The sequence below is a fragment of the Paroedura picta genome, unplaced genomic scaffold (genome assembly GCF_049243985.1).
Source record: "Paroedura picta isolate Pp20150507F unplaced genomic scaffold, Ppicta_v3.0 Ppicta_v3_sca22, whole genome shotgun sequence".
NCBI classification, from domain to species: Eukaryota; Metazoa; Chordata; class Lepidosauria; order Squamata; family Gekkonidae; genus Paroedura; species Paroedura picta.
The window spans coordinates 4,340,269-4,355,045 of NW_027518619.1; the positions used below are offsets into that span (position 1 = coordinate 4,340,269).

General features: G+C 47.5%; 2 protein-coding genes across 6 annotated transcripts in view; one reads left to right on the forward strand and one right to left on the reverse strand.

Moving 5' to 3' along the window:
- Positions 1-1,893, forward strand: part of LOC143828367 (KAT8 regulatory NSL complex subunit 1-like protein) — a 36,602-nt gene extending 34,709 nt beyond the window's left edge. For all 3 annotated transcript variants that reach the window (XM_077318745.1, XM_077318747.1, XM_077318746.1), the window contains exons 15-16: positions 264-565; positions 651-1,893. In XM_077318745.1, the coding sequence (XP_077174860.1) occupies positions 264-512 (249 nt within the window). In that variant the 3' untranslated portion in view covers positions 513-565; positions 651-1,893. The remainder of the gene's footprint in view (positions 1-263; positions 566-650) is intronic.
- A 4,011-nt stretch (positions 1,894-5,904) lies between these two features.
- Positions 5,905-13,070, reverse strand: LOC143828368 (ribulose-phosphate 3-epimerase). Of its 3 annotated transcripts, none has more exons than XM_077318750.1 (6): positions 13,051-13,070; positions 11,066-11,145; positions 9,968-10,107; positions 8,242-8,376; positions 7,963-8,049; positions 5,905-6,402 (listed from the first exon to the last, which is right to left on the reverse strand). In XM_077318750.1, exons 3-6 carry the CDS (start codon positions 10,103-10,105, stop codon positions 6,280-6,282), a joined length of 483 nt encoding a protein of 160 aa, XP_077174865.1. In that variant the 5' UTR covers positions 10,106-10,107; positions 11,066-11,145; positions 13,051-13,070; the 3' UTR covers positions 5,905-6,279. The 3 variants fall into 3 exon arrangements, with proteins under 3 accessions (XP_077174865.1, XP_077174863.1, XP_077174864.1); XM_077318748.1 differs by lacking the exon at positions 13,051-13,070 and adding an exon at positions 12,741-12,933; XM_077318749.1 differs by lacking the exon at positions 13,051-13,070 and adding an exon at positions 12,752-12,920.
- Positions 13,071-14,777: the final 1,707 nt, after the last annotated feature.

The window sequence follows — 14,777 nt, forward strand, 5'->3', positions numbered from 1 at the left end:
ATCAGTGGGTGACCTTTAGCTTTCTCCTTCTCTCAGCCTAACTTCACAAGGTCTTTATGAGGATACAGTAGAGAAGGGGAGAAAGAACCATGTGGCTTTTCAGAGAACGAGACTGTTAGATGATGTGCTACAGCTAAGACTGAGTGGAAAGCTTGTTCTCTGCCCAGTGACATTTGAGAACCTTTGTTTTTTTTTTGTTAGGAATGGAATAACCATTTTCTGCCTTGTAAACAGATTCAGGGTCTCTCTTTTGTTCCTTTCAGTCTCTTTTGTGGGAAAATCGAACTTTTCCACTCAAGGAGAAAGAAGCCGAAGCCTTAATGGGCCAAGAGCAGGTGCCCATTCAACAAGAAAGTTCAGCTATGCCCGCCTGCAGTGACTCTGACTGTGGTTCATACGCTGCCTTCTGTTTGCCAAAACACCACGAACTGCACAAGAAAAGGTCTGCTGATGAGCTGGCAGATGGCCACCAGGTTGTCTTGGGAACCGGCGGTGCGAGAAGACAGAGGTGACGGAAGAGAAAGTGGCCGGTTAAGAAAGCCAGTCTGGGTGGAAGACGTGCAAGGTGAAATATTTTCCCCGCTCACACAAGCAGTAGCATTTGACTCACAACATGGGTACTTACCACTTTTTGTCTTTATCGTTTACAGGCAGAATGAGATCACGAGGGCAATTTCTTTTCTTCCGAATCCCAAGGGAAAATCCTTCCAATCTGGAAATCTAACACCCCATGCGTCAAAAACGGATGATACTAAGCTATGACCCTCACTTACTGCACCGTCTTAAACTGGTCTTCTCAGATGTTCAAGCGTATGTACAGCATAGAAGGATATGCTTTTTTCCTTTTTTTAAAAAAACTTAGCAAAGTAACAATTTCAACTGACCGCAGAAAAGTTACCTGGCAAACGCACCAGGGGTATTTGTCAGCTCTTGTGGCATAAAAATATTGTCCCCTTTTAAGGACAGCTTTTTACCCAGTGAGCAGGCAGCCTTTGCAAATCGGCCATGGGCTATACAATTACTGAGTTCTCTTACTAAGGAAAGCCTAAACATTTTACACAAAGAAACAGACCATCAATTTAAACCATTTATTTATTTTTTTTGCAATGGAGAGGACGGAGAGATCCGAATCCTACTGCGGTTTGAAAATATATATTAAATTTAAAACATTTTTAACGCTTACCTCTTTCTACAAGTCGCCGAGAGAGCCGCGACTTATTTAAAATCTTTTCTCTACTAACGTAAAACCGTAGTCCTCGGTTACAGTTGAGCAGCCCAATTGCCTCTTCCATAGCTGGCCGTGCACAATAGAGAGTAGAACCTTTAAAAGGCCAGTGAAGCAATTCCGGATACATAAAGAAACCCAAACCTATACCCAATTCCTGTATTTGGAATCTTAATTGCACCTTCTGGCGAGGCTTATAGGCGATGGGTGTCGAAAATGTCGCAGAGGCTTCCAAGTCCACATCGAGAGACGCCCACTAAAAATGGCCACCCATCACTGTGAGGGGAGTAGCTCTTCTGCGGGGCACAGTTGAAGGCATTATTTTTTTAAAGCATCGCTGCTTTTCGACAGCGTGGTGTCCAGAACGAACCTCTCTTTGGGCAGAAGGCCCAATTTTAGTGTCTCCCCACCCGGTAGGGAGAGGGAACACAATGGAAGTGTTGACGAAACGTTCTGTTGCATTTCAGCACTACAGCCTATGTTAGATTGTAGGTTACTGCAAATGTTGATTTTTAACTTTTGTAAAAAAAAAAAAACAAAAAGGAAAAAAAAACCCAAAAAAGCAAAATGAACACTTAATTGTCGAGTGAATGACACTTGCATCTTGCCTATATCTAGTGCAGCAATTTTCAATGCCAAGGTTTTACAATTAAAAATTTATTACTTTATACTCGAAGCGGGTGGCGTGAGGTTTCTAACCAGGAGTCAAACCGTGTCGCATGGTGCTTGTTAGGAGCACAAACTGTGTATCTGAGTTCCAGAAATCTGGGCAACAGTCGGCTCAACACGGGTACATAATGTGCCATGGGAATGGAAATCGGTCAGTCTGCGACCGATTTAAAACAGGAAGGGAAAAGGAATGCGAAACAAGCTAAGAACCAAAAAAGGCTGAGAAATCTAAAAATTATTATTATATAAATATATTAAACATACATTTTACTGCAGAATGCTAAACAAGGTCAGTTAAAACAATACGTTAAAATGGAAAACGGGCAGAACCCCTTAGAGCAGGGGTTCTCAACCTGGGGGACGGGACCCCTTTGGGGGTTCGAACGACCCTTTCACAGGGGTCGCGGCAGGGAAAGCAGCTTGGCTGGGGGGGGGGCATCCACACAACAGCCTTGCGGGGTGGATCGAGATAGAGCATTTGTCTGTCTGGAGCAGCACAAGAGAGCGAGATCAGCATGGTGGGACAAGAGGCAGAACTGAACTGAGAAACCCTGGAAAAAAAACAATTTATATACAGTCATGTTTCTTCATGTCATTGGTCAGTTTTGGTTTAATTTCTGTGAAAGAACACTTGCATAATTTTATGGTTGGGAGTCACCATAACATAAGGAACTATATTAAAGGATCGCAGCATGAGGAAGGTTGAGAACCACTGCCTTAGAGCAACACATACAGTGCCCTAAAACATGTCAGATACCAAAACATCTTGACATGTTTCAATGCAATTATCAACCCACACATACATAAATAGAATATCGATATACAAAATCCTTTTGTACAGTCGGGGAGATTCAACATAGATCTGTACTAGAATGAGGTGCCAGTAAATATCCTGGGCACACACACACTAGATATCACTTCAGTTCAAAAGTTTACGCAGATTGGTGTCTTTTTGAAAAATCAACCTGGTGATCATGAATTCTTTTCATCCACACTACAGACCCAGGATATTTATTAGCACCTCATTATAATATAGACCTATGTTGAATCTCCCAGGCTGTAAAAAGGGTGGTTTTTTTAAATGTGGCTATTCTGGTAACTGTGGCATATTTTTTGACACTGTGTGCATTGCTCAATTTGCATGTTTTCACTGCGATTTTAATGAATTGTTTTGAAGTGACCTTGTTTAGCACTCTGCAATAAAACATGTATTTAATATATTTTTACAATAAGATATAAGAACAAGGTTGAGATTTCTCAGCCTATTTGATTCCTAGTCTGGTAGCTATTCTTGGAAGCTTTTTAAGGCCTGTCACTTCTGGTGAGACTAGGCAACCATGGCCCTTTTCCGGTTTTTCTCGCAGAACCGCATTCATCATTTGAGTGGCGTAAGAGCACAGTAGGGGACAAGAGCTCTAAACAGGTCCACCCTGTGTGGGGGGTGGAATTAAAAAATAAACAAGTGACTAATTTATCATCTGGGTTTCCTCCTACACAGTTGCTGCTTTACACAGCTCAGACAGTTTGGTGATGCCCACTGGGGAGGGGTTGTAGCACAGCCTCTGCTTGGCCTACAGACAGTCCCAGGTTCAATCCCTGACACCTCCAGTTAAGGAAAACTAGGTAGCAGTAGATGTGAAAGACCTCACCCTGGAAGCCTGGAGAGCCACTACTGAGTACACACCTTGATGGAACACTGCTCTGATTCAGCATACAACAGCTTCACGTGGGTGTTCAAATGGTTTTGCGAGACAACGCAGAAAGTAGCTGGTGGTTTACCAGCAGTCTTTGTCCCCGCTTCATGTTTCATGTGCCTCCAGTAATCTACACCCTTTTCTTCCACAAATTGTAGTTCATTGCATTAGTTGGGGGGGGGGGGTTATAAATCATTTGAAAGGCACGCTGCAGGTGGTTCACCTCTCCCAGAAGATTACTTTATACTGCACAAGGCTGAAGTTATGGCGGTGACTCACCCGTTCATGCCGTTGTGCTTATAACTGAGATGGCCACTGCTCCAGTGCCTTCTGCAGTTGTTCAAGACTTTGTGTTAGGTCTTGTTTGGGCTACTTCTGTATCCGGCCTCCTAAGTCCCCCTGCAGGGCATCTCTCTCCTCACTCTCCAACCCTATGAAGTGAGGTGTTCCCCTCTTTAAAGTTGAGGTGGGGCAAAGGGGACGACAGGAGGAAGCATGGCTCTTATCCTCGACCATCAATATCTCCTGCACCAGCGGTCCCCAACCTTTCTCAGGTCAGGGACCGCCTCCAGGGTGAGGGGAGAGCCGACAGCCCGGGTGCTGCGCAAACGCACACGTGCAGTTGCCATGCATGCGAGTTTTTGCCACCAGGTGGCGCTAACACACATGCACGCAGTTGCCGTGCATGCGTGTTTCTGCCACCAGGGGGCGCTAACGCACATGTGCGTTTGTGTTGCCAGCGTGCCGGCAGCTGCGCCTGCCTCTTCCCTTCCTTCTTGCTATGGGCAGCGGGAGGCAGGCGCGGCTGCCCGGTACCATGGCCTTCGCGGCCCAGCACCAGGCCACAGACCGGGAGTTGATGACCCCCGTCCTGCACAACCCAGTTGTCAGTAAAAGTGAAGCCCTCCCATTATCAGACCCCCTAAGCATGAGGCTGTGGGCTGTATTTAGCTCTGAGTGGAAGAAGGAAGAGTTGGTTCTTGTTGTGCTGCTTTTCTCTACCTGAAGGAGTCTCAAAGTGGCTTACAATCGTCTTCCTTTCCTCTCCCTGCAACAGACACCGTGGACTGTCTGTGCCATGGACTGTCCGTTTGTGAGGCTGAGAGAGCTCTAATATTACTGCTCGGTCAGAACAGCTTTATCAGGTCCGTGACTACCCAAGGTAACCCACCTGGATGCATGTGGGAGAATCAAATCCGGCTCACCAGATTAGAAGTCCACGCTCCTAACCATTACAGCAAGCTGGCTCTTGGGCTCCGTTTTCTATTCAAAAAGCACCCGATTTGTATCGCTCACTGATAATACTCCTCCAAGGACAAGCAGCATGGCAGCTGTTGTTTTGAAATAACAGATTTTATGAGGCTTCACACATTAATATGCAAGTCGTACCACGCATATCTACCTGCCCCTAAATTCTGCTGACAGATTCACACAACTGAAATAATTCTACCCAAAGGGCTTTCCGCCCTTAAGAAACTGAAGATGAATTGACTTTGATCTAAAAAGTTAGGGCTTCCCAATGATCCCATGACTTTGGACCTCATTACCATCTATCATGTCCACTTTCCATTATCCATTTTCGGGAAAAGCCGTCTTCACACTTCCTTCCATTTAGAGATTCAAATGAGCAGCCGTGTTGGTCTGAAGTAGCACAATAAAATCAGAGTCCAGTAGCACCTTTAAGACCAACCAAGATTTATTCGGGGCGTGAGCTTTCGAGTGCAAGCACTCTTCATCAGACGATGATCTTCTTACATGACAGGGAATATAAAGAAAAAATCAATTCTGTTACTTGGTTGTGACACAGTCTACTGGTGTAACAGAATTGATTTAGCTATATATTCCCTGTCATGTAAGAAGATCTGACGAAGAGTGCTTGCACTCGAAAGCTCACGCCCCGAATAAATCTTGGTTGGTCTTAAACAGTGGTCCCCAACCCCGAGCCACGGCTCCCTCTCCCCGCCCCCCCCCGCAGTAAAAAACTTCCGAAGCCGCAAGCTTGCGGCCCGGGAAGCTTCTTACTGCGGGAGAGGGGGGAGGGAATCAGGGCTGCGCCCGTGCATGCGCAGCCAAAATTGTGCATGCGCGGCACTTTTGCGCATGCACGAAAGTGCCGCAAAGGCGCGGTTTTGGCCGTGCATGCGCGAAAGTGCGCATACGCAGCGCGGGCACGCATGTGCAATGCACGGGCGCGCATGCACGGCAGGCGCGGGCAGGCAGTTGCCCTGCCGGTCCCCAGCCTCAAAAAGGTTGGGGACCGCTGGTCTTAAAGATGCCTTCCCTTTATAGTTGTCAGAAGAACCAGACCTGGAAAAGTTCTCAAGTTCAATCAACGTGCTGCTCATTCAAGCATTTATTTTCACACATTAAACAAGTTGTTTTGAAAGAGAAAGGAATGCACAGAATTAATTGCTGCATATGGAACAAGTGTTTGAGGTTCCCCATAAAATGCTGGTACGTACCACGTACGTGTGACAACGTCTGCTTTTGGCAGTCAAGCGACCGTCCGGAGCCAGAGTTCTCCCTCGCTGCGAGAACAAGCTTAGTGTCCCGCAAGGGTCTTGTCTGCAGTGGATGAATGGCTCTTTAGTGCCAGGGTCTCATCCGAGTAGCACTGCGATTCGATGACAGATACCCGCACACACACATACAGAAGATAAAGCATTTGGCCACAGTTCTGGTGCGCCGGTTTCACCGGTCAAGGGAGCGCTTCTGCGCGGCTTCACAACACACGTTCCTGAGGAGGTTAATCACAGCTCTGGGATCATCGCTCTTCATGATGGCGCTGCCGGACACGATCATATTGGCCCCCGCCTGAAAGCAGGAGAGAACTTTGTATTTCATGTCCATCCTAAATGTGGCCTCAAAGGATAACGTCAGAAGAGCACTGCTGGATCAGACCGACGGTCCCATCTAGTCCAGCCTCGTGACCCACAGTTTCTTGAGAGAGCAGGGGAGAGTAGCCAAGGCCTTCCTAAACACATCAGGAGAGCCATGCTGGGTTGAACCAGTGGCCCACCTAGTCCAGCATCCTGCCTCACACAGTGGCCAACCAGTTCCTCTGGCGGACCAACAACAGGGCAGAGAGGCCAAGGCATTTCCCTGATGTTGCCTCCTGCCTCTTGGATTCCTGGCACTGACTGCCTTTCAACAAGAACGTTCCTTTTAGTCACCCTGGCTAGTAGCTACTGCTAGACATCTCCATGAAGCAAATTCCACATTGTAATCACTCTCTGTGTAAATAAGTATTTCCTTTTGTCCATCCTGAATCTACTAAGCATGATTGCTTGCTACCAGTTTTAACCGGAAATGCACTTCTGTTGCACTTCTGTTTGGCCAGTAGAACAACTATTTACAGAGGAAACCAAAACTTCTCTTTTCAATGCCGAAGTAAGGATTTCAGCACTTAACAATGCACGCAGGTTGCCCTGCAATGTCACTGTCTGAAAGTAAAAAGGTAAAGGTATCCCCTGTGCAAGCACCGGGTCATGTCTGACCCTTGGGGTGATGCCCTCTAGCGTTTTCATGGCAGACTCAATACGGGGTGGTTTGCCAGTGCCTTCCCCAGTCATTATCGTTTACCCCCCAGCAAGCTGGGTACTCATTTTACCGACCTCGGAAGGATGGAAGGCTGAGTCAACCTTGAGCCGGCTGCTGGGATCGAACTCCCAGCCTCATGGGCAGAGCTTTCAGACTGCATGTCTGCTGCCTTGTCACTGCGCCACAAGAGGCTCTTTGTATGAAAGTAGTCAGTGAAAAAAAAACAACTATTAATTATATAGTTCTTCTGCCCTCCCTTTCCTCCAGTTCCTCCACTCTTTCAACATCTAATTGGCTGCAAATTATTATTGTTGTTATTGTTGATGTGACAATGGGAACTGCGGTTTTACATAGTTTTCATAGGTTTTAATTACCTCAACATTGTATATAAACGGACTAGTGTTTGCTTATGAAATTATTGCGTGTAAACCGCCCCGAGACAGTTTACTGGGAAGGTTGCCAAATACAAGTTGCCAAATAAATAAAAGAAACAAGCATTTGAGCCTTTACAACCTGATCCACCAGGCCAGAGAGAGACAACTCCTAGACTCCTAAACTACAAAACTATTGTTTCAAAATTGAAAGAGAATGAACGGACTCTTGTAGTGCTGCTAAAGGCTAACAGATGCAGGAAAAGGATCTGCGAATCAAAACTTCCCAGATGGAAGTGTTTCACTTCGTGAACCCTTCTGCAGAGGCATGCCAAGATGGAATCAGCAGGTGTACACAAACGGACAGCCCACGACACAGAAAACCTAGAAGTCCTGAGGATTTCACAAGATTCCAAGTCTGTTTTGGGCAACATGGCTATGCACCTCGAATGTCGCTTTTTACCTCTGCACATTTATGAATGGAGTCTGGCCCGACACCGCCATCCACTTCAATATCCAAGGAAGGGAACTGCGTTCTTAGCCAGTTAACCTAGTTAGCAGCACAAAAAGAAAGGACAAGGACCATTGTGGGTGTTGTCCTGCAAGGTGTGGAACAGCAGAATCGACGTTTTAATAGAGCAGCATTCCAAAATAAAGATTCAATGACAATTCTCCTTGCCTTATCAACACCCCTCCTCCTCCTCTGGCTCTATATGTAATGATCAAAACCCATCCCACCTACCTTTGGCATCATCTCTTCCATGAACTTCTGTCCCCCAAAGCCAGGCTCCACCGTCATGACTAAAGCCATGTCTATCTGATTGGCCCACGGTGCTAAATATTCTACTGTTGTTCCCGGTTTGATAGCCAAGCCAACCTACGGAAGAGGAAGAAACAAAATGACCGCCTGTCCGGAATCTGCATTTTGTTAAGCATCTTGAGGTGAACAAAAGCACATGGCCCTTCAAATGGTTTTCAGCTAATTACAATTACAGCTAGTTAAAAGGGGGGGGGGGATTACCAACATAGCAAAGATGGCTCAGTAATCTGCAAACAGGTCTGTTTCCTGGCACAAGGGCTTCTGGATAACGCTAGGTCATGATGATGATGTTGTGTCCAACCCTCAGCGATTCTATAGGAAAGTGTCACCGGGTGCCCCTCTCTCTGACTGCTTCTTTTAATTGTTCATGGTCATCCCTGTATCGGCTTTGATCGTGTCGAGCCAGCGGATCCTTTGGCGACCACATTTCCTTTTGCCACTGACCATGCCGAGCATTAATGATTTTTCTAGCGAGTTGGATCGCATGATGTGTCCAAAGTAAGTGAGCTTGAACCGTAATATCTTGCCTTCTGATTACACAGTTGGTTTGATCCTCTCTAAACCTATCTTGTTGGTAACTTTGGCTGTCCATGGTATTCGCAACATTTGTCATGCTTTAACCCATATCCTCTGTGTTCTTACCACAGGATGCCTAGTTTCCATGCACCTCCTTCAGAGAGCGCAAGACCCAATACTTCTGGCTGACACTGTGCTCCTCTTTGCACAGCCAGAAGGATGTTTGAGCAGAAAGGCACCTGTCTTTGTTTCACATGCATTCCTACCAGTTGATCTGATCCAACTGCAATCCTCAATCTCTCAAATGGTACACGGCAGGAATTGCTAAGTGCCCCCTCAAGGAAAACAAAACCAAAGACCCCTACAGATCTGAGCTTCTTCTCCATCTGGGCAACAACTGCTGCTCTGGCCTGCTTCCGTTGCTTTCCACTAGAAACAAACCATCACCATGGGCTAAGGTGAAGAATAAGATCTAAAAGCATTAATATTTACATGCCGGTCAGCTTTCCAGCGTGTTCGCTTCCATATGGAAACACTGCCGTTCTCTTATCCCTCAGCCATACATGATTCAAATAACTTAAGACATTTCTGCTACAGACACAATTGTATTTAGCCAAGTGTTCCAAGTTGTGAATTCAACCATGGCCAGATTTTCCTTTGTTTGCTGGTAACAATACTTTGGCCATGGTTAGCAATATCCAAAATATATTGGTTTGGAAAGATACCTTTCAAAACTCCCCAAAGGGATATAATGCAAGTCTCCTTAGGTCCCCTTGGTCTCCTCTCACCAAACATTAAATACTATTCCAAGACTATATCTCCGACAAAGATCACTAATATTGGAGTATATTTCGCTTCATAGAAATAACGTAGCATCTTTAAGTGATTTCTTTTACATTGATATAATGAAAACGCCCCCCCCCCCGCCCCACAGCAATAATGCCTGATTTCACGTTAGTAACCCTGGATGAGCTGAATAATCCCTCCCCTTGCCCTTTGTTGGTTCCATTTACAGCCAGCAATTAAACAGTTCACTTAAAGTTCTTGCAATCTGACTGTATTTGGAAAATAGTAGCTCCAGCCAGCAGCTGCTTAACGACAGGATCCAGAATGCTTTCCAGACATTTCTCACCTTCATTCCATTTTCCCTGATATCTTTAATCAGCGCGCCTGCGTTTTCCGTAGCTTCTATGTGGAAAGTGTATTGGTTTGCACCTGCCACAGCCATAGGCTTCACCCACTGTTCTGGCTTGGCAACCATCATGTGCATATCTGGAAAGAACCAAGCGGAAAACCAAAGCAAACATTACTTTCCCCCTCACTCCTCCAGGCAGGTATTCATGTCATGGAACATCTTAGGATCCAAACTGAAGCATCAGGCAGCCGATAGAGAGAGATTCCCTCCGAGGCCTCTGTCCAATCACAAAGCAGTGGGAGGTTCCACAAAAAGGTAGGCGGAGCCAAGTCTCCTCCAATGATGGAGATGACAGCTTCAGGCATGTGCTCTGCTGACTCGTCCTGGGCTTTCCTGGAGAACCTCCTACTGCAACAAAGCCAGGATTGGCTCTTTTGAGGAAGAACCAACAGGCCATCAAGAAACACAGCAATGGGCACCATGGCAAGGATCGACCTCCAAATGATTCCGATAGGAAATGGCTACCGCTCTGCTGTATCTTGGGATCACTTTTGACTGTACTTAAGTTCATCCCATGCCATCTGTACCACCTCAGGAGCTTCAAATAGAGCTTATGAAGGAGGGGAGGGGGGAGATCAAAAATTATTTGGTTAGGATATTTCTATGCAGTCTCTTCAGTCCTGCCCAAGGTAGCTTATCATTAAAACAGGATCACAATATCAGAACAAGCCACTGGATGTAAGCAGCATTAAATAAAAAACTATTCATATAATGGGAGCAGGAGCGTTGATAAGGTCCTTCCCCTAATGAAAAGCCTGGGTAAAATAGGTTTTGGGCCTGGTAAGGTACTAAGCAAGCCTTAAGGGGGAGGGGGATATTCCAAAGGTGAGGTGCCACCATAGAAAAAGACCTTGTCACCCATTCATAATTGGAGGCCTGGACAGTATGGGAGGACTTTCTGTTCTTCCCACATTTGTGATAGCAGCAATTTAGCTCTTGAGGAAAATATGTGTTCTTCCAGACACTGATTGCCTAGGCAGGCAAATTCACATCTTTAACAGGATACACATTCTTAATCCATTGTCAACAGCTTACCAAAAAAGGGTTCCTGCCCCAGTTGCTTACGAAGACTCTCTACCACGGGGTGGCCAAAAGTGATGTTCGGGACAAAATGCCTGTATCCAGTTGGGAAGAGAAAATTATATACATTATAAGAACCCTGCTGAGAGAGACAGAGTATATATCTTTCCCGAAGGGCTGAGCAGTGTCAGAATTTAAAGTGACTTTTGGTTGTGCTCTTATCACACTGTTGATTGTCTTCCTTAAGCCTCACAGATGTGTAAAACAATAGGAGTAAAATGGCAGTCATCATGGGTGAAAAAGAGGACTAACATATTGCAAGTCAAGCTGAAGTCCAGACTATAGGCTGCTCAACAACTTAAATGGGATAAGAAGCCTACATGGCAGGATTTTGGTCTCGTCTTCAAACTCCAACAGAAGCTGCAGTTGTGTCCCGCCAGTAATTTGCTTACGTGATGCAGGAGCTGAATGAGTCAGTAGACCAGCCTTTTTCAACCTTTCAACTGCGGAGGAGCCCCTGAAATAACTTTTCAGACTTCAAGGAACTGCTGGCACCATCTCAGCTGGCCACCCCAACCCCTCGAAGTGGTATGTCACTGGAAGTGACATCACCACCCATGTTAACAGACAGGCTCGAGAAGGCCCAACTGTAACTAGTTTCAGGCCGGCATCAGCCTTTCATGTCTCCTGCTAGCTGGTCCTCTTAACTGGAGATGCTGGGGACTGAGTCTTTGGCATGCCTAGCAACAGCACTTGCGCTGGGCTTCCAGTTTGGATGAAGCCCAAGGCCACAGCAGCTGCAGTTAGCCAGGGCTAGCTAGAGCTATCTTCAGACTAGAACCCTCAGAAATAATTCACTAGAATTATAATCAAAATAGCCCCCACAGAAGATAACCAGAAACACGCAGGACAATCATTTCTGCCATCACCCTTTAAAGCAGGCGTAGTGAACCTGTGGTCCTCCAGATGTCCATGGACTACAATTCCCATTCGCTGGCAGGGGCTCATGGGAATTGTAGTCCATGGACATCTGGAGGACCACAGGTTCACTACCCCTGCTTTAAAGCACTAAGAGAAAAGCTAAACGTCCCAAATATGACTGCTAACTTCCAGGCAAGGCCCGGAGTTCTCACAGAATTGCAGCTGATCTCCAGGCAATGGAGATCAGTTTCCCTGCTGAAAATGGCAGGTTTGCAGGGACCTGGGGATCCCTCGGTTTTACAGTTCCTCTCCAAATGACCAGATTTTAACATTGGTAAAGTGGGACATCATTGACCGGGGGGCGGGGGGTCTTGATTAAAAATTTGGTCTATATGGAGCAACAGGGGCTCATGGGAATTGTAGTCCATGGGCATCTGGAGAGCCAGTTTGCCCCCCGCCTTAGAGGTTTGGGAGGTGGACACTAGGATTGCACTCTGTTAACTCCAGCCTGGAGTTGGCAACCCCCTCCCCAAATACCAACTGAACCCCTGCAAAGCAGGACGCAGGCCTCCCCCAGCCGACCACGCCTGCACGGGGTAAAAGGAGGCTCTCGCCACAAAGACGACGAGACAGAGCGGCGCCTAAAAGCCGGCCGTCGAGTCCGCCTTCAACCGGAAGCGGCTAAGGCGTGCGACGCTCCCTCCCTTCTCTCTATGGTCCTTTCCGCCGCGGGTCTCCCGGGAAGGCGGCGGCGTCTCAAACGAGTTACCCGTCCATTACATCCAGATGCAGGTAGTCGGCCCCGCAGTCCATCATGCGGCTGCATTCCGCGCCCAGCGCCGCCAAGTCGCTGTTGAGAATGGACGGGCCTATCCGGCACCCGGACGCCATGACTGCCCGGCCAGCCCTCAGCTGCTTCCTCACGCTTAGAGCCGGAAGCGCGCGGAGCGCATGCGTATAACATACTGGAGCGGGAGAGTTGCGCTCCACGCCTTGATGGGAAATGTAGTTTTCGGGCCCGCTGCCCTCCCTGTCTCTGCAGTCTGGGAGCGCAGTGCGAACTACAAGCCCCACAATACCTAGGGTCAGGTGGCGATGTTGACAGAGCCCCTCTGCGGCCGGCCAAAGCGCTGTTACTAGGCGGAGGTAGTTCCCCCGCCTGCGAGGGGTGTGGAGACGAAGCCAGCCAATCAGCTCCGCTCTTCGGTGGCCTCAGGCAACAGGCGGAATCCCACTGGCTGGCTTCGTGGGCGGCGGAGGAAGCGGCCAGCCAATGGCGTGCACCCTCTGGCCGTTGCTGCGCTCGTAGCCATGGGCGGGAGCCTCCGGGGGGAGGGGCTGAGGAAGCTGTCACGTGATTTAGTTAGGCCACAGTAACTTGCATGTAGAAAGCGAGGGTGTCAGGGAGAGGTGAGGTTGGCGTGATTCTTTGCAGAGAGCTTCAGGCGGGTAGTCAGCGTGGTCTGATGAGGCAGAGTAAAGTTTGAATCTGGTGGTGCCTTTAAAATCAAGACAGTTTTAAAACCAACGAAGTTTTCTTCTGACGCCCTTCTCCAGAGAGCTGCATATTACAGCTTCTCCCCAGAATTAAACTTTTGTTTTTTGGTTTTAAAGGCAGAGGGCATCGCCCAGGTATCTGGACAGCGACTTGCCCGCTGAGCTCTCCCCTGCACTCTGGTACAGCCCTGCCACGGGTTGGGCAGGAGCACTGCCCCTTGGCGGCCAGGAGAGTGAGAGGTTGGCAAAATTGGGAGGTTGGGAAATTGCAGGAGCGGGGGAGGGGGCCTCAGCCCAGCCTAATGCTATAGAGCCCACCCTGTGAAGAAAGTAGCTGTTATCTCCAAGGGGATAGGCCAAAATGAGCTTGTCTGTCTGCAGCAGGAGGAAAGAGCCAGAGTCCAGGAGCACAAGGGAGGATCTTTTATTTGTCACTGCTAGTGTGGGCCTATTGGGGCCCCAGACACCATGATTGCTCCGCTAGCCCCCCAGCAGCCTTCTCAGGATAAGACCTGGCAGCGTGCATGTGCATGTGCGATGGAAGAGTTGCACTCCATGCCTTGACAGGAAGTGTAGCAAGAAAGAGCCAGAGTCCAGGAGCACCCGAAAGACTAACAACATTTGTAGCCGGGGAGGAGCATTCGTGAATCACAGCTCACTTTAAATACAGCTAGAATGTGAGGGAACAAAGTTAGAGCCCAGTGGCAACTTTAAGACAAAGTTTCATGCAAAGTGTATTTGTTGGACTTAAAGTGAGGGGCCTGAAAGAAGATGCTTGAGATGCCTTGTAGAAATTGTGGAATCATTTCCTATTAGATTAGCTAGATCTATAGTTAGTAAGAATACTAATTGTCAGTTTTGTATACTTGTTAAGCTGAATCATAACCAGCATGTATTCCGGCCTAGGCTGAACAAAGTTATTTATTATTATTATTTATTTGATTTATTACCCGCCACTCCCTGACGGCTCGTGGCAGGTTATATAAGTCTGAATAAAACCCCATTAAAACCCCAGACATAAAATCACAAATCATAAATCAAGACCAGAAGGAAAAAAGATAAAAAAACAGAAGGAAGAAGATACAGCGGAAAAACAAAACCCTCGCTATTCTCAGTCCCCCCAAACACCTCTTGGAGGTTGCAAATGGAGGTTGCAAATGTCACTTCTGAACTGTCGCTTATATCGCTGTCCTGGAAGGGGGGCCATACAGATCTCCCTGGCTGTACCGGCCTCAACCCTACACCTCTTGGAAGAGCTCTGTTTTACAGGCCCTGTGGAACACCGGAAGCTCCCGCAGGGCCCACAGAT